This window comes from Phascolarctos cinereus, unplaced genomic scaffold, assembly GCF_003287225.1.
Source record: "Phascolarctos cinereus isolate Bilbo 61053 unplaced genomic scaffold, phaCin_HiC Scaffold_726;HRSCAF=1367, whole genome shotgun sequence".
Lineage (NCBI taxonomy): Eukaryota > Metazoa > Chordata > Mammalia > Diprotodontia > Phascolarctidae > Phascolarctos > Phascolarctos cinereus.
Window position 1 is genome coordinate 399,693,395 of NW_027556098.1, and position 17,836 is coordinate 399,711,230.

Consider the following 17,836-nt stretch of genomic DNA (forward strand, 5'->3'; position numbering starts at 1 on the left):
ATCCCTACCCAGACCACTCTGATTGGTTTTCTCCTTCATGATCTGAGTTTCCCTGGACTGCAATGGAGGGGGGCAAGGGCATGGCCTCAACGCTTTAGGAATGCACCTACATGAGATTCTGCAGGTCACTACAAAACAGAAGTAAGGTCCCCTAGCTGGGTGCCTTTGGTCCAAGGATTAGACCAATCTCATCTATCAGCCTTGTCCTTCAGACACTAGCTAAGTAACCTATGAGGGTTGGTCCCTGAACCGAGAAAATAGAAAAGCAAACCTTAATCCTAATTTAATAATTGGTCATTAATATAATAGAAAAATAATCACTCTTCTCAATTACTAGCTGTGTGACTTTGCCTCAGTTCACCTATAAAATGAGCAGGAGAAGGAAATGGCAAACCACTTTAGTAGCACTGCCAAGAAAACCCAACAGACAATATGGTCCACAGGGTCACAAAGAGTCAGAAATAGCTAAACAACAATTTTCAGGAAGTTTTGCCTCACATCCTACTTAAATCTGCCTTTCTGTAACTCCCACCCACTGTTCCTAGTTGTCTCCTTTGGGGCCAAGCAGATCAAACCCTTCAAATGCTATCATATTCCCCACCCCAACCTCCAGCCTGTCTTCTAGCTAGTGCCTTCAACCAAGCCCTGTAAAGTTTGGACGCTGGTCTGCTTGCCACCCCAATGGATCTTTTGAGGAAGTAATCTGCTTTGTCTAAGCCAATCCAATCAGGCAGGCATTTATTAAGCACCTACTGTGTAGAAGGTACTATGGTAGGTACTGGTGATACAAAAACAAACTAGAAATAGTTCCTGTCATCAAGAAATTTACATTCTACTGGGGGAATACAATATGTAGACAAGTAGAGAGGCAACCAGTATTTGTTAAGTGCTTACAATGTGCCAGGCAATATGCTAAGTGCTGGGGATGCAAATATGAACAAAAAAGAAAGATAATCCTTGCCTTCAAGGAGCTTACATCTAATAGAAGAAGATAACCCATAAAACTGAGCTAAAAAGAGGAGGGAAGGGAGGAGAGAAGGAAATGAAGGAAGAACAGCTGCAAAGCCCAGAGATGTAGGAACCAAGAGGGGAATGAAGCACGGAGGCCCCAGAAGAAACTCACCAACTGAAGAAAAGATAAGTATCTACACGGGTATTTAAAAAGAGAATGCACTAAGAACCAGGAGGACCAGGAAAGGACCATGAGGCGGCCCATGAGCCAAGAGTCTTAAAAAGGAGACAGGAATGCTAAGAGGTGGAGGTAAGAAGGAAGCTCCTTCCAAGTAAGGGGAACAGACCATGCAAAGGCAAGTGGGGCAGGAGATGGTTTGCTGAGTTCGGGAAACAAGAAGGCCAATTTAGTGGGAACATTCAGTACAAGATTTATTCCAGTTTGCCTAGAAAACCCTGGAAAGGCAGGCTGAAACCAGATTGTGAAGGCATTTTAATGGCAAGCTAACATTTGCATTTTATTCTGCAGGTAATGGGGAGTCACTGAAAAGTTCTTGAACAAGGGAGTGACATGGTCCAACTTGTCCTTTTGGAAGATTACTTTGGCAGCTGAAAGACGATGTATCACAGAAGAAAGGAGGAAGGTGGAAGACCAGTTAGGAGGCCAAGACAATAGTCTAGTAATTCCTAAAATATCATCATCCTGAGATCTGAATGTGGTACTTCAAAAGCATTCTGCCCACAGAAGGGAACTCATCCTCTACCGTCCCTCATGCTAGGCATTCTGGAATGATTCCATGCAGGAAACCACTATGGCAACTGTAACCAGAGCCCTTTCCATTCCTGAAAGATATTGCCCATGAGTCTGGACTAAACACAGATCCTTGAAGCTGCTGAAGATGACTTGTCCCAGTTCCCAGCTTTATAAAAACCTTGATCTCTGGATGACTTTTGCCCATATCAAATCCCTATATAGAACTACAGAACAAAACTTATTATGAAACCAATTTTAATGAAAATAGGCCAGGTTAGACAGTTAATATAGTATCCTTTTTGCTTTTTTCTTAAGGGCTGGCAGTGATTATATTAGTTAGTGATTTCCTGCCAGTCACTTAGCAGTCTTTTTACTTACATCTATAACTATGGGAAATAACACCATCAGTCAAAGCAACAGTAGCATCATCAAACTAGATGAATGACATGTCCAGAAAGACCAGGGGTTCTTAACAAGCTGTCCATGAACTTGTGGTTTTTTTAATATTTTGAACATTTTATTTCAATATAGTTGATTACCTTCATCATCCTACGTATTTTATGCATTTAAAAACATTACTCTGAGGAGTCCATAAGCTTCACCAGACTACAGAGGAGTCTATAACCCAAAAAAAGGTTAAGAACTACTGAACTAGACAGACATACACGCAGACTGTCTAGGGTTCGCCTCTTCCCAAACAAAGGTGGTGGCAAAATGCCAACATCCCAGCCTAAGTCATTGAAAGGGCCCCAGCCTAAACTGCAGATTCTTTGTTTACATGACATAGCAAACCTGCATATTGATTCCAAGAATGTCTACAAGAGGCGTTAAGTGTTACCACTTTTTATGCACTAAGACGGCATCATCTGTATTTCTGGTCTTCTAGGGAGTCATTCCACTGGAGTAGAGAGCTTTAAGAGGCTTTTGGAAGAGAATATGAATACACCTCAGTTATGGAGCAATGCAGAGGGAGCTGCAAGCAGTACATGGAGTTGTTGTGTGTCATAGTTCACTTTTCAACCTTTATAGTTTAACTGAGAGGCCTAATGCTTCTGACAAAATTGCCTGATTTAAATGTTCTCACAGGGAAAGGAAGGAAGGAAGGAAGGAAGGAAGGAGGAAGGAAGGAAGGAAGGAAGGAAGGAAGGAAGGAAGGAAGGAAGGAAGGAAGGAAAAACCATTTCCATTGACCAGACACACAATATGTAGTTTGCCATGTGTCTGTTTATTTGAACTCCAGATCTTTAGGAAGTTTGCATTATATAGATGAAATCAGTTAATTATATGCTGGGTTTTGGGAGAAGGGAAGGTAGAGTGAAGAAGGTGGCACAAAAGGTCTCATTTTCCTCATCTGTAGAAAGGGAGATAACAGCACCTACCCCACAGAACTGTCATGGTGAACGCAGGTTAACAGATTGTGAGCTGGAAGGGACCTTAGAGGCCATCTAGTCCAGACCTCTCATTTTACAGATGAGGAAACTGAGGCCCAAATGAGATAATGTATGTAAAGCACTTTGCTATCCTTAAAGCCCTAATGTCTGTTACTGTTATTGTTATTATTATTATTACTACTACTTTTGCCTAAAGTGTTTTATAGGAAGGCTGTATTTCATTTTTGTAATTAATAATACTACCTAGTAATTAATATGAACATTAATATAGCACTTTAAAGCTTGCAAAGTCCTTCCTGTAAATTGTCATTTGCTGCTCACATCATCATTTCCAGGTATCTCTGTTACATAGATGAGGAAAACGTGGCTGGGAGAGGATAATGATCTACCCAGGGTCCCCCAGCTAGTAAGAGTCTGAGCCAGGATTTGAACTGAGGTCTTTGTGATTCAAAATCCTTAAAAGACAAAAAGCAGTCTCTTAGCTTTGTAAGCACCTCATTGAACTGATCACCAAGTATCTGGGAGCGTATCTGAGTATCTGAGGTTTTGGAAATGAGACTCAAGGGAGGTAGCTAACAACCTACATCACTGTCCTCACACAGGATGGTTTGGGCAAGAGGAGAACCAGAGGTAGGAAGGGAATGTGAAACAATTCAATCCCAGCAGGAGACCGATCTCCATTAAAAGTAAAGGTGACCAGCTGTTCTAGGGCTCTAATGAGGACAAGGCACCAGGAAATAGGTTTAAGCCAGGGCACAGAGGAATTAGTTTACATACAGGAGCAGGACAGAACTTCTGCCAAGCTCACTAATTATATTAGCTGCCTAATTTGCATACTGTCAGAGGCAAGGGAAATTCTTCTGTACCCAAAGCCTCCAAATCTGGGATGTGAATTTCAGGCCCCCAAAACTGTGCAGCTCCATTTACCATCCAAGTCAAAGAACATCAGAGCTGGAAGAGGCCTCAGAGAGCCAACCTCGCCCCCTTGCCAGGGCCAAGAATAAAGACTGGTCCCGAGATTGCATCGGTATATCTGAATGAGCTGCCCAGGGTCACACCATTAGTAGGGGTCACAGGGAGAATTTGAACCCAAGTTGGCCTGACTCCATGGCCAATCTCTGCTCTCTGTGCTACCTCGACTCTCTACCCCTCTTCTCCTTGTTCAGTCGTTTCAGTCAAGTATACTCTTCGTGACCCCAGGTGGGGTTTTCTTGGCAAAGACACTGGAGTGGTTTGTCATTTCCTTCTCCAGCTCATTTTCCAGATGAGGAAACTGAGGCAAACAGGGTGAAGTGACTTACCCAGGGTCACCCAGCTTGTTAAGTGTCTGAGGCTACGTTTGAGCTAAGGAAGATGAGTTTTCCCGACTCCCGGCCTGTGCTCTGTGCACTATGGCGCCACCTAGCGGTCCATCCCCCTTCCTACTAATAACGAAACGAAGACATAGAAAGGAAAGACTTGCCCAGGGTGGCACAGAGTTCGGACTTTAACCTTCCTTTACCCGTCAGTCTAGAGTTCTCTCCCCTGCCACACTGTTACCCCACGTGAGAGATGGAAAGCTCTCACAGCCGTGAGAAAGGGAATCACCGGTGCTTTGCCCGACTCCCTGCCGATGCTCCCAGACCCTGCCGGGCTGCGCTCACTCACAAAGCGTTCTCCCCAGGCACACCTCTCTGCTCCTGGTTAGATCAGCCTCTTCGCCTCGCTCTGGCTGTCGTCCACAGTCGTGGACCCCAGAACACTCACCCTGTTTTTGCAAGGATTTCAGAGCCGAGACCTCTTCTCACCAAGCACTGCCTTTATACTTAGGACCTTCAACACTCGTGTGGACGCACCACAGAACACCCGGGCCTCCCAGTCCGATAGCCGGATCAGCCTCCATGAACTCGGGGCTTAGCGGCCACTTCATAAACAGCTGTTAAATCCATCTTTTTATCTGGCCCTCCAGGCTTCCTGGATCTAGTCGCCATCCTCACCAAAAGCTCCAAGCCCTCCATTCCCCTCTGTTTTCCCATCCTATCACTCCTATTCTGGTCCCTTTTGTCTGGAAAGAGAACAAAAAATACCTAATAGAGAGGTGATACTCAAAGCAAACATGGGGACAGCATGAGAGGAGGTTGCTTGGCCCAAATGAACCCTGCCTATCGTCAGCTATGGAAAGAACTGTCAGAGGTGACTGATAACCTCTTGTCAATGACACTTTCAAGAAAGTGAAGAAGAGGAGGAGTACTGAAGAAGAAAAATTCCCAGTTTTCAAAAAAGGGAAGAAAATAGCATATGTCCACTACAGAGCAGCACTTTTGCCTTTGGCTTCTGGAAAAATACTGGAATAAATGATTAGAGACAGTTTAGTGACCATCTAGAAAGTGGTGATCTCAAAGAGCCAGTATGACCTCATTAAGGTCAGCTTAGGCCAGACTAATCATCTATTTCCCCTTCTGCCAGTGTCTTTAAATTGGTAAAAGCTAATAACAGTAATTATAGCTAACATCTGTAGAGTGCTTATTATGTTCCAAGCCCAACTCAAGATACTCTCTCATTTCGATTCTCACCTATCCTGGGAGGTAAGTAATAATAAAAATAACACACTGGCTAATATTGATAGGGCACTTGCTATGTGCCAAACACTTTTGCTAAGTACTTTACAATCATCACCTCATAATATCTCATCCTCACAACAACTCTGGAGGTAGGAAGTATTATTATCCCTGTTGTACTGATGAGGTAACTGATCCAAACAGAAGTTAAGTGACTTGCCCAAGGTCACTTGGCTAATAAGTGTTAGAGGCTAGATTTTGATTAAGGTCTTCCTGAGGCCAGGCCCCGCCCACTGTGATCCATGACATCGCCCAGCAGCCGCCCGCACAAAGTTAACCACTTTTCCGCTATATTGTAGAAGGAATTGGGTTTTTAGTTTTGTTTTTTTTTAATTCTCATTTTTTTTCTTTAGGCAATTGGGGTTAAGTGAGTTGCCCAGGATCACACAGCTAGTAAGTGTCAAGTGTCAATCTGAGGCTGGATTTGAACTCAGGTCCTCCTCACTTCAGGGCTGGTGCTCTATCCACTGCGCCATCTAGCTGCCCCCAGGAATTGTTTTTCAGGTATGAGCTGGAAGGGTTGGGTGAGACGGTCACTAAGGTCTCTTCCAAACCAGAGATTCTGTGTTTTAACCAAGTTACCACATGGTCCATATCAACTCTCCATCCGTCAGCCCCCAAAACTGCAAGATACTCAAGGACTAGAGTTCAAATCCCAGTTCTACCAGGGTGACCTTGGGCAAGTCACTTAACTTCAGTTTTCTTATCCGCAAAATAAGAGCATTGGGACAGATGACCCCTAAAGCGCCCTCCATCTCTAAATGCATGCCCCCATGACCACCTATCTGAGAACCCTGGGTCACTTTCTGTCTCATTCATCGTCTTTGTATCGCTCCAAGTTTGTGGATAATTGATTATCGATTCAGCCTACTCCATTCAAAGATGGCGGACACAAGGTGGCCGCCCATGCGCGCGCCCCTCACAAACATGGCGGCGCGTGCCCTCGCGCAAGCTCCGCCCTTCTCCCCGTGCCGCGCCGCTAAGTCCCGCCCACCCTCCCGGCCTCGTGAAGCCCGTACCTCCTCCTCTCAGTCGGGGCTGAACGTGTTTGGGTCACGTGGCCCGGCGGCACCGCCTCCTGATTGGCGGAGGCGGCGGTAGACGTCGGAGGACGCGGCGGCGGCCCCGGGCTGGTGTCTCCCCGGGTCGCGGGTCAGGTGCGCAAGGGAGCGTTAGCCCCGGGAGCTGAGGACGCCGCGGTGGCGGCGGCGCCTCAGACTCATGAGGAGCCGGAAGGTGAGGGAACCGGTGCCCCCGTGGCCCCGGCGTGGGAGGGCGGCCCGCGGCGTCCGGACCGGGGTAGGGGCGGGAAGGCCGGGGGTCAGGAGGGGCTGGGGCGAGGAAGGTGGACTGCGCCGCCCGGGACGCGGCCTGTGACGCGAGCCCATTGTCCTGGTCCCCCTCCTCCGTGGCGGAGGCTGGTATGGGGCCGGAATCCCTCCCCCAAGCCACGCCCACCAGGACCCCCTCAGCGAACTCCTCGAAGGACCCCCGCTGCGCGCCCCAGGGGAGCTAGGCCACGCCCACTCGCCGCCCTGGTGGCGTCCTAGGCCACGCCCACGGAGACCGGAGAAGGGGGCGGATTCCGGGGTTCGGGCCACGCCTGTTTTGAGTGTTTCCATGGGGGCGGATCCATCAGTTTAGGCCATGCCCCACGGAGAAGGGGCTGCCCCTTCGGGGGTTCTTTGTCCAGGCTGGGTCAGATGCCTGAGGGCACCGACGGAGGATGCTCACCTGCCCTGGCCATGGGGCTCCCCCCCCCCAGTGCTCTGGGATCTTGGGGGTCCGGGGCCCACCCCTCCAAGCATCTCGGGACCTAAGGTGGTCATCAGGAGGTGGAATGACATCACATTTAGGTCACACTGCCAGAAGTGGATCCTTGCCTCAGTTTCCCTGCTTTGTGTAGTGAATTCCTCCTGCAACTCCCCAGTCTGCACCCTCTTCTCCAGGTGCCTGACTTGGAAAATTTTTTCAATTCTGCTCCTTCCCAATCCAGCTATGGGAGACCTGTATTAGACTGGGAGCTCCTTGAGCCTTCCTTTGTATCCTCGGTGCTAAGCACAGTGCCTGGCGCTTAGTGGGTGCTTGATATGTGACTGATTGACTGACTGAACCCTCACCCCAAAATGGTTAGCCGAAATGAATCACCCAACTGTACACATACACATGTACATATACATAAATTGTGGGGGGGTTTGCTTTGTTGTTTATCTGTATATGTTGTTTCCCCCTAGTAGAATGTTAGCTCTTTGAGTTCAGAGGCTGATTTCATTTTTATCTTTGTACCCAACAGCTTGCACACTGTCTGACATAACTAAATGCTTGTTGAATTGAATCAAAACTGTAATCCCAAAATATGGTAGAAAGAGGACTGAATGTGAAGACAGATGACCTGAATCAGATCAATATCTGTCACATTCTGTTGTGTGGCCTTAGACAAGTCACTTAACTAACCATGTTACTGTCATGTACTCCCCATCTGCTATCATATACTTAACCTCAAGCAACTTCTCAAGGCCTCAAGTTCTTCATGTAAAATGAGGGTGTAGGGGCAGCGAGGTGGCACAGTGGATAGAGCACCAACCCTGAAGTCAGGACGACCTGAGTTCAAATCCGGCCTCAGATCAAACGCTTGACACTTACTAGCTTTGTGACCCTGGGCAAGTCACTTAACCCCAATTGCTTAAAAGCAAAAAAAATTAAAAAAATAAAATAAATGAGGGTGTAGAACTCACTGGCCTCTAACAGCCCCTCTATTCTAAATCTGTGATCTGATGATCTCTACTCCTCAACTTCTTTATAAAAAGCGGAAGTTTGGGCTACATGATCTCCCCAGCTGCTTCTGGCTCTTAATCTGTGATCTGTAGAGGCAGTGGAGTCTTGTAAATAAAGTGCTGGTTTTGGAGTACAGAGAAATGTAGGTTCATACCCCTTCTCTGTCAGTCACCTGATGTGTGGCCTTGGTCAAGTCACTCAATATTTTTTTTTAACATCTCAATTTCTTCTGTAGAATGAAGATAAATACAGCCTGTAGTATTTACTGTTCACATGGTTGTTGTGAGGTTCAAATAATGTCTCTGTAAACCTTTCAGCTTGGGGCAGCTAGGTGGTGAAGTATGGATAGAGTACCAGCCCTGGAGTCAGGAGGACTCATCTTCTGAGTTCAAATCCAGTCTCAGACCCTTCCTAGCTGTGTGACCCTGGGCAAGTCACCTAACCCTGTTTGCCTCAGTTTCCTCATCTGTAAAATAGGCTGGAGAAAGGAAATGGCAAAGCACTCCAGTATCTCTGCCAAGAAAACCCCCAATGGAGTCACATAGAGTCAGACACGACTGAGCAACAAACCTTCCAGCTAAGTAAATGCCAGTTCTCATGCTGGGCCTTTTTTTTTTTCCAACCTTCTCTCTCTTCTGTCTGTCTAGGTACTCAGCATCCTTGGCAGTGCCTCTCACATAGTAACCTCTCAGTGAATATTGGTAGAATTGAAGTTTTTATATTTTTACTCTCTGCTTTTCTTTCCTTAGAACCTGTACTGCAAAGTGCCTGCCTGGTCTCCCAGACCTTTATAGATGGGCAGCAGTGAGGGGAAGAAGTGTAGCATACAAAGAACATTGATTTTAAACCAGAAGATTCACATCATGGCTCTGTGACATTGATCAATTATTTAACATTTCTGAACCCTAGTTTCCTTCTTTATAAAAATATAAGGTTTTATTAACTACTTGTCACAAGGTAATTGAGGGCAAAGTCCTATATAAACTTTAGCACCAAATAAATATTAAGTATTATTATTTCCGTAGAATTGGAAATAGGAATTTCCCTAAGAGGCATCTCCATTTTTAACTGATAAAGTAATTTAAGTGTTGAGAAGGATGGGAGAAATTTCAATTTAGTTATACAAACAATACTTTGTGTAGGGATACTAAATAATAAGAGATGATACCTGCCCTCTGGGAACTTAACAGCCCTTAAGAGGCTTGAGCATAGGTTGTAACAAATGTATGTGACCATGCAGTAGAGCTATGGGTCGTAGAATAATGCCACAGCCATTGGAGAGGTAAAGTTGTGGGTCCCCCCCACATGGTAGGTATGAGTAGGCAGCAGCATGTTACCAGGAGGTGGCATACGGGATACCATCAAAGAGATGTGGGACAGGAAAAGGAGGCAAGCAAGAGATGATGACAGACTGCTCTCCCCTGGGCATGTTAGCCATGTGATGTTGAGAGATCTAGAAAGTAGCCCCCAGCATGGTGGGGTATACACCCTCCCTCCTGACCAGAGGATTGATGGCAAAGACCTGACAAGCTCTGCCCAGAATGAGAAGGCGGGGATACGTTGTCACCTTTACCACTGAAGGAAGTGCATTGATGAGCTCACAGATTTCACTGATTTAAGAACGTATTACCGCCCAAGAGGCCATGCCTAGTACAAGTTAAAAGATCAGCAGTCATTCCAACCAGTTTTCATTGTCCGGAGAGCACTGCCTTCTAAGGACAGAAAACCTAATATGTCCGAATTAGCATAGAACTGAGAAGGGCGCTGGAGATCAGGCAATCCCAAGCCTAACGTTCATTTTATAGGTGAAAAAACTGAGGCCTGAGACATTGAGTGATCTGCCTCCAAGATCATAGGTAGCTGGCTTGTTGAAATCCAGTCAGCCCACTTTGATCCCCCTAAGAATAAGATGTGAAGTAATATTTGGAAATAAACATCCCTAAGGAAGGATTGGAACTCAGCTTAGAGAATCCTAGAAAAGAGACATGGGAAATACACACAACAGAGACTGTGTGGGAGTAGATTTTCTTGTTTGAATCGGCTGCTTTCCCAGACTTTAGCAGTGTCATTAGCAAAAGCACCCAGGAGTATTCTCCCAAAGCCCTGAAATTATCAGACAAGAAGATACCATTTGGATAGATAATAAAAGCCCAGGCTAAAGGTGCAAGTACTCCTCTGGACCCATGTAGATTATCTTCAAAACACTGACAGAGGATATGTAGCTCTTATGTTAAGGGTTTTTATGCTCCCTGATATGTTTGTTTATTGGTCAACCTTCAGTAAATACAAAGATTATTTAGATTTAGAAGTGAAACTGGAACCTAGATATTTTAGGTCAACATATTTATCATGGTTACTCATGACAAAAGATGTTAATGGAGGCTTGGCATCAGTTTGTGTTCATATGCCCATTGCCAGGGAATGTTGTCATCCCAACCATTCTGTAATGTCATGATTTAAGGAGGTGGAAGCACAGTCCTCAGTAAACTCCAGCAGTGTGTTTGATCTACAGTGGCTTAGGAACTCTTAAAAGCCCTCTGAGCTACACGTCATGTGGTCAGTTACCTTGCCCCTCCATACATCGAGGGTTTTTTCTTCCTCTCCTTTTTCAGTCTTTTGATGAACTGAATATTTGCTATATCCTCCGGATTCCTCTACCCATGTCATGTGATAATTTGGAAAAGTTAAAGAATCATCTATTTAAAGATCCAGGGTTTTTTTTTTACTATCTCCTTATTCATTCCTCCCTCTCCCATTTGTGGGTTTCTCTAATACTTAGTATAGTTAATCAGTAAGCATTTATTAAGCACCTCTGGAGTGCTTCATATATGCCAGGCTACGTGTACTACACGTGCTATGTAACAGGAATACAAACAAAACCCCAGACAGTTCCTACCAGGGCTTTAGAACCTCTCTGTCTAGTGGGTAGACAACTGTGTACCAGCAAGAAATAAACAGGATAAATTGGAGATGATCTCAGGGGGGAGGCACTACTCCCAAATGTTTGTGTAGCAGATTGACATCCCATTTCTGGCTTCTTGTCTTGCAAACAACTTATAACCTTTCCCTTTTGTTTCTCCATTTAATTCCTCAGGTTTTATTTTCCTTATTTCCAGTCTAGCCTTTAAAAAAAATTTCAAAAGGCTTTATTACAATTCCCCTTTTCCCCAATATCTTGAACAGTCTCTTAAAGTTTATGGGGCTCTTAAATTTACCAGATCTGAAATAATTTGACAAAATGAAATAAATTAATGCTGTTTCTACATATAATTTATAAGTTCTTTCATTCTTTGGAAGAACTCAGCCTTTTTTTCCATGTTAACTTATGTTGAGAGTTCTAGTTACTGAATAGAAGTTTAAGGAAAAACTAAAGTCCCTCCTACTTGGTGAACAAATGTATGTTTTAGCCTAGACACAGATACCTTTGATTCTTGTGTGATGTATTGGAAGAGGGGGAAGTAGGTGGGGCAGTGGATAGAGTAGCAGACCTTGAGTCAGGCAGACTCCTCTTTGTGGATTCAAATCCAGCCTCAGACACAAGATTTGTGACCCTGGGCAAGTCACTTAACCCTCTTTGCCTCAGTTTCCTCATCTGTTAAATGAGCTAGAGGGGGAAATGGCAAACTATTTCAGTATCTTCACCAAGAAAACAATGAGGTGATGAAAGTCAGACACCGCTGAAAAATGCCTCAGTAGTATATTGGAACTCTTTATGGTAGACTCTTGGAAGAGGACGGTGAAGGATCAAGAAAGAGTTCCAAACTCCTAGAATTATAAGAAGTAGTCTCCTTTTCAAGGGACAGCGTTCTCAATCTTCCCTAGAGCAGAGTGGAAGCTCCTTGAGGGCAGGAACTAGGTTGTTTTTTGTCTTTGTAACCCCAGCACCTAGCACAGTGCTTTGCATCTAGTAGATACTTATTAAATTGAATTTATTTTAAAAGCATTTAAGTTTAAGAGTCATTTGATATTTTTGTTTTCAGGAAGATTCTTCTGAACTATGTTTTCTGTGCTTCCAGTTTCTTTTTCCGTCAGTGTTTTCTGATTGCTATAGCTGACATTCCTCTTAGGATTCAGACTCCTGAGTAGGGATCCCCTCATTCTTTGTACTCGGGTAGGTGCTGGATACTTAGTTAAGTGTTTGTTGATTAATTGACGGGCTGCCATCTTCCAGTTCACTCTGGGCTTCTAGGGCCAACACCAGGACAGAGATAAAAATGGGTTTCACAGTGACATTCAGATCCTTCCTTCTGCAAGCCGTTCAAAATCTGCCATCTCAGACCCCTCCTCTGCACTTACAGAACGGTTCTCACCGCCTGCCTGAGATGACTCCCAGTTTACCCTGTGTATGTGCTCTATGTACCCAGTCGTCTGCAGGTTGTCTCTCCCCATTAGACAGTGACCTCCCTGAGGGCAGGGTCTGTCTTTTTGCCATTGTTTTTATCCCCAGTGCTTAGCGCAGTGTCTGACACGTAGTAGGCAGCTATTAGAATGCTTGTTGTTATCTTGAAATGGATATGAACAACAGGACCCTTGCCTTTCTTGATGACCTAGCAGTTGCTTTAAGAGCTTGTATTTTGTACTTTTTACTCCCCTTGGTCCTTCAGAAGTCATGCTTGCTACGTAAATCCAAGTTTTGCTACCTTCCTTGGACTCCTTGATTGTGTCTTGTGTTCTCACGCTCCCCCAGTGCTTCCCTGACCTCTCCATGTCTGATTTAGCTTGCAGATGGGGTGCGCTCTTCAGCACGCCTAAGGAGCAAAAACTGCCCAGCAACCAGAGCTGCCTCGGCTCAAGAAGCAGATGGTTCCAAATCTACAAAAACAGTGTGTTTGGTAAGATGGTGTCATTCATTCATTGTCTGAACACCTTTAAAATCTGGTTTCCCATAGACCCATTTTGTCTGTTTTACACTCTTTGGATACAGCATTGTGAAGTCATTTTTATGACTGTCAGTTCCAAAGAGGAGAGTAGTCTTAGAGGAAAAGTGAATGAAACTGTTAGTCGATGCCTAAGAGACACTTTCTCTGATCAGCAATTTATACCCTTAATGTTAAGTGAGGGGTCATGTTCATGAGTCATGGACCCACATCCTCAGCCTCTCCTCTGTCATCCTTCCTGTGATGCAGAATGCACAAAGTGCGGTCCAGTGAGAGCTTTACTGTATTTTGTTCTACAGTTCATTCCTAATAGCCTTGTTTGGAAAGAATAGAGGGAGTCAGTAGAAAATGCCACCAAATCAGTTGTTACTTTAATCCCTTCTGTCTTGTTAGACTGGAGGCCTCACTATTATGGGACCTACTGTAACATACTTTCAATTATGACAGCAGGTCTGTTATCCTCCTTTGAAAATTACTGAATTAACAGATAGGAGAAAAGTGGAATTTGTGAGGCAGCAAGTTATAGTGGAAAGAGCCCTGGCTGCAGTCAGAGGGCCTGGATTCATATCCCACCTCTAATTACCTGTGTGACATTGGGCGAAACACTGCATCTCTCTGGGCCTGTTCTTTAAATCTGTAAGATGAAGGGTCTTTAATAAATATCCTAAAACTGTGATCTGATAACGCCCCCCCCAAGATAGGAAGATTGTAGTGTAGTCATAACTTTTCTCTGTTTGTTTATATAGCAAGACATATCTACTTGCTTAGGTAAATTATCCAGAAGTATAACAACCCTAGTAGAGTTTGGGTATTTTGCCAAATTCTTTTTCAATCATTGATTTAAATTTGTGTTTCTATAATAGTATTAAAGCAAAAGAACTCTCTTTTAGAGTTGTTCATTTATATCTTTCATATTGTTTAAGATGTTGAAACAAACCGTTCTGCCCCCTAATGTGAAGTGAACAAAAGATAATCTTAGGTCTCATGGGCATCACTGGTTTCTCCTTAAGATCACTTTCTTGACAGGCTTCATCACACAAAGCAACTGAGAGACGTGCTTCCAAGACACTCAAGTATGAAAAAGACGGTTTCATCAAGTCAGGATTACAAGAACTAACTACCAAAAAGGAAAAAACTTCTTTGCCAAAAACAGCATCTGAAACCTCAAGTGAGAATGAGCCTCTGAAGTGTGCTGAGCACAAAGCGTTGCCGCCAAGTAATGAAGCTAATACTTCCAAGATTTGTGAACAGCAAATAGAGAGGAATGAGAATGGTCTTTCTCATCACAGTCACTCCAGAGAGGTGGGCAACAGTTACTTAGCAAAGACTGAAAATGACTTGGCCCCCTCAAAATATAAAGAAAATCTGGTAGAGGAAGACATGTGTAAGCATGATGCTGTGCTGCTTGGGGAGGCTGGGTCAGAGGCAGATCCCCAGAAGACACCATCCCACATAGACAATAGCATCTTTTTAGATGAAGATAGCAATCAGCCGATGCCAGTGAATCGATTCTTTGGAAATGTCGAGCTCATGCAAGTAAGAATAAGTCATTTATTCTCTTTAACCTTTGAAAAATAACAGGGTAGGCAGGCAGTGTGTTAAAGTGGAAAGATTACTACACACGGAGGCCCCAGCCTCAAGTTCACATCCAGCTCTGCCACTTACAGAGGCCTACTTTCTTTATGTGTAACAATGAAAGGGCTGGATGCTGGAGGTGCCTTCTAGCCTTAGATTTGGCATTCGATGGGGTGCCAGTGTTCCCGAGTTCCCAAGTTATGGTTAAAAGAGCAAGGATAAGTCCAAGTGGATGAAATGTATTTACTCAACAAGTAACTTCTTTACTCTGCCAGGTACCCCTCTAATACATTGGGTAGACCACCTGTGGCCAGCTAATGGCCATGGGCAGCATAGGTGGGTTGGGATTGGCATCATTGAAGGGAACTTCCAGATCCATAGATGTTTATGTGCCAGGCACTGTGCTAACCATTACTGACATAGAGACAAAAGACAATCAGCCCTGACCACAACTTGCTTTCTCTTGAGGAGACATAGAGTAATTGGGGAGTGGGAGGTGTACAGGAAGCAGGAGTTCAATAGACTTTGTGGAGGAGGCCGTGCTTGATAGGGATTGTAAGAAGTCGAGGCAAGGAGGGAGTGTGGAATTCTAGGTGGAATGTTGTGTGGGAACAGCAAGGAGGCCAGTTTGGTTGGAAATAATAACAATTTTCATTAACAAACTCAGTATCTTTACTCTTTTCCTCAAGGACCTTCCGCCAGTTTCTCCACCTTGTCCTTCAATGAGCAGACGGGAATTCAGAAAAATGCACTTCAGAGCCAAAGATGATGATGATGATGATGCAGAAATGTAGATATTTAATAAAACGTTATAAAATTATATCTCTATTTTTTATACATTAAGGACAGTTACCAATGTCATGCTATTACAGATGATTCTAATTGCCACATGTCAGTATCAACATAAACTCTCTCCCCATGGGAACTTTCTAGCTTGAAAAGTAAGCTAAGGTAATTTTGCTATTCCTGGTTGATAAGGTTCTAAAGCCACTGTGGGAAATTCATTGAGGTGAACTTGCAGGTTGTAAAGCTCCTATTTTTTCTTTGGGGGGATGATTGGGCAGAAAATTTTGCATTGCTTTGTTCTTAACCGTGGCAGCTCCAACTATACCTTCTAGTAAAGTGGGTCTACTACTTTTTATAATAAATTATGCTTTGAGTAAGCCCAGTGGGGCTAAGAAAGAATGGCACATTTATACATATAAAAATGGCATCTAAAATTTGTTTTTACAGTGTATGAGCAAGCTTCTGTTCTACCAGTTCGGGTAATTTGAGTGATTCCTGCAGGTTACCTAATAAATTCACCTTGAGTGATTTTTCTACTTTTGTTGTTTCCCTATACATGCAGACTAGTGGTTACTATAGATGTTTTAAGTTTGCAAAGGAAGTCTTAAACACTAGAAAAGATTGTTTTTTATAATTACATTTTAAGAAGCTTTAATTTTGTCCCTAAGTGGACAGTATTATTCCTTCCAAAAATATTTAACCCATTAATGGAGAGAGCAATTACTTGACTAAAGACCAAGCACTTAATTCTTTCTCCTAAGGGTTTGACTAGTGTTAAGGCTCCTGCACCCATTAAACAACCTCAAAGAAGGAGACTGCAGTAAAAGTAGATCTCCACCTAAAAGGAAAGAGCCTCATTTACTTTTCAGCATTGAGGGGACTTTTTCCTTTTTGTCCAATGTATCTTTGTGTAAGTTGTTACAAGTCAAAAAATAGTAAATAATGTTGACTATACTCTAATTTCTTCTCCAACTTCATTTGTAGAATAGTTTGATAGCAAATTAAAATGAAGAGAAAATTTTCAACTTCATCTCATATGCCATTCAAAATATTTGCCCTAGTTGACTTATTTTTTTCCCCAGCAGCCAGTTTCGTTTTAATTTGATCATTTTCCCATTAGGAGATGTGACCTTCTCTTACTCCAGATAATTCTGTGATTTATTGGTCAATGAACCTACAATACATTTAATAACATGGACATGTTGCTTATAATCCATTCATATTATGAAAGCTTGGGAAAATAATTTACAGTTTGAGATTACTGCATGAACTTGACTATTAATCATAACGCCTCTCTGGTGGTAATTGAGTTGCCTCAAAATTTTAGAATTTTGTGTTTGCTCTATTAGTTTCTATGTACTTTTTTTAAAAAAAATTAAATCAGAATGTTATCTACCAGTACTGCTCGTTATTATTGCTGTGTTCCAATAAAAAAGTTATATTGAAAAAACTGTGTATGCATGGTGCTCTGTTCATTTGCAGTTTTTAACTTCAAATGGTAACATCATTATCCATCATGTTGGTTCATAGCCACACTTTCAAAAAATTGTGGGGTTTTTTTTTCCCCATTTGAAATCTAACCCAGAGTTAATTTGTTCTCATGGATGAATCTAGTGCTTTTCCACCCAAGTTTACTTGGGAATGTTTTAAGTTCTTCAGACACAGCCAGTCCTGCTAAGTATGTGCATTGCCTCTGATTAAGTGCTCCAAGTTGCTAAGATGCTTGTCTAGGCTTAAGATGGGGGCTTCAGGCAAAATCATCTATATGGACCTTCCTTTGAGCTTCTAGGGCAACCAGTATTTGCATATTGTGTGTATGGTGTGCCTGGGTGCCATAGAGGATAAAAATACCGTCTCTGCCCCACGAGGATAAGTTAGTTGGGGAAATCAAGGCACAAAAAGTAATACAACTAGGGTCACCAGGAAGGTACACAAGGGCCCAAGGAGGGAGTAGTCCAGGTAAATACTACAAGGTCAAAGGTTGGAAGGCAAGGGTGACCAGACTTCATGGAGTATTTGGGGAGGGGGAAGATCAAGGAACCAGCAAGGAGAAGGTGCACAAAAACATTAGTTTTACACCTAGGAATAAAATCCTCACACCAATAACTTCACAAAGAAAATTTTTAAAAA

At 43.5% G+C, this 17,836-nt stretch overlaps 1 protein-coding gene across 1 annotated transcript; it reads left to right on the forward strand.

The window, feature by feature from the left end:
* Positions 1-6,759: 6,759 nt before the first annotated feature.
* Positions 6,760-17,157, forward strand: CUNH1orf174 (chromosome unknown C1orf174 homolog). Its single transcript, XM_020975337.2, has 4 exons — positions 6,760-6,929; positions 13,187-13,300; positions 14,372-14,881; positions 15,610-17,157. Exons 1-4 carry the CDS (start codon positions 6,915-6,917, stop codon positions 15,712-15,714), a joined length of 744 nt encoding a protein of 247 aa, XP_020830996.1. The 5' UTR covers positions 6,760-6,914; the 3' UTR covers positions 15,715-17,157.
* The last annotated feature ends 679 nt before the right edge of the window (positions 17,158-17,836 follow it).

Bases quoted from the DNA above. Each gene is read 5' to 3' on its own strand.
- CUNH1orf174 (XM_020975337.2), top strand. The intron at 13,301-14,371 runs GTAAGATGGTGT...CTTTCTTGACAG, and splicing joins CTACAAAAACAGTGTGTTTG to GCTTCATCACACAAAGCAAC. The intron at 14,882-15,609 runs GTAAGAATAAGT...CTTTTCCTCAAG, and splicing joins GAAATGTCGAGCTCATGCAA to GACCTTCCGCCAGTTTCTCC.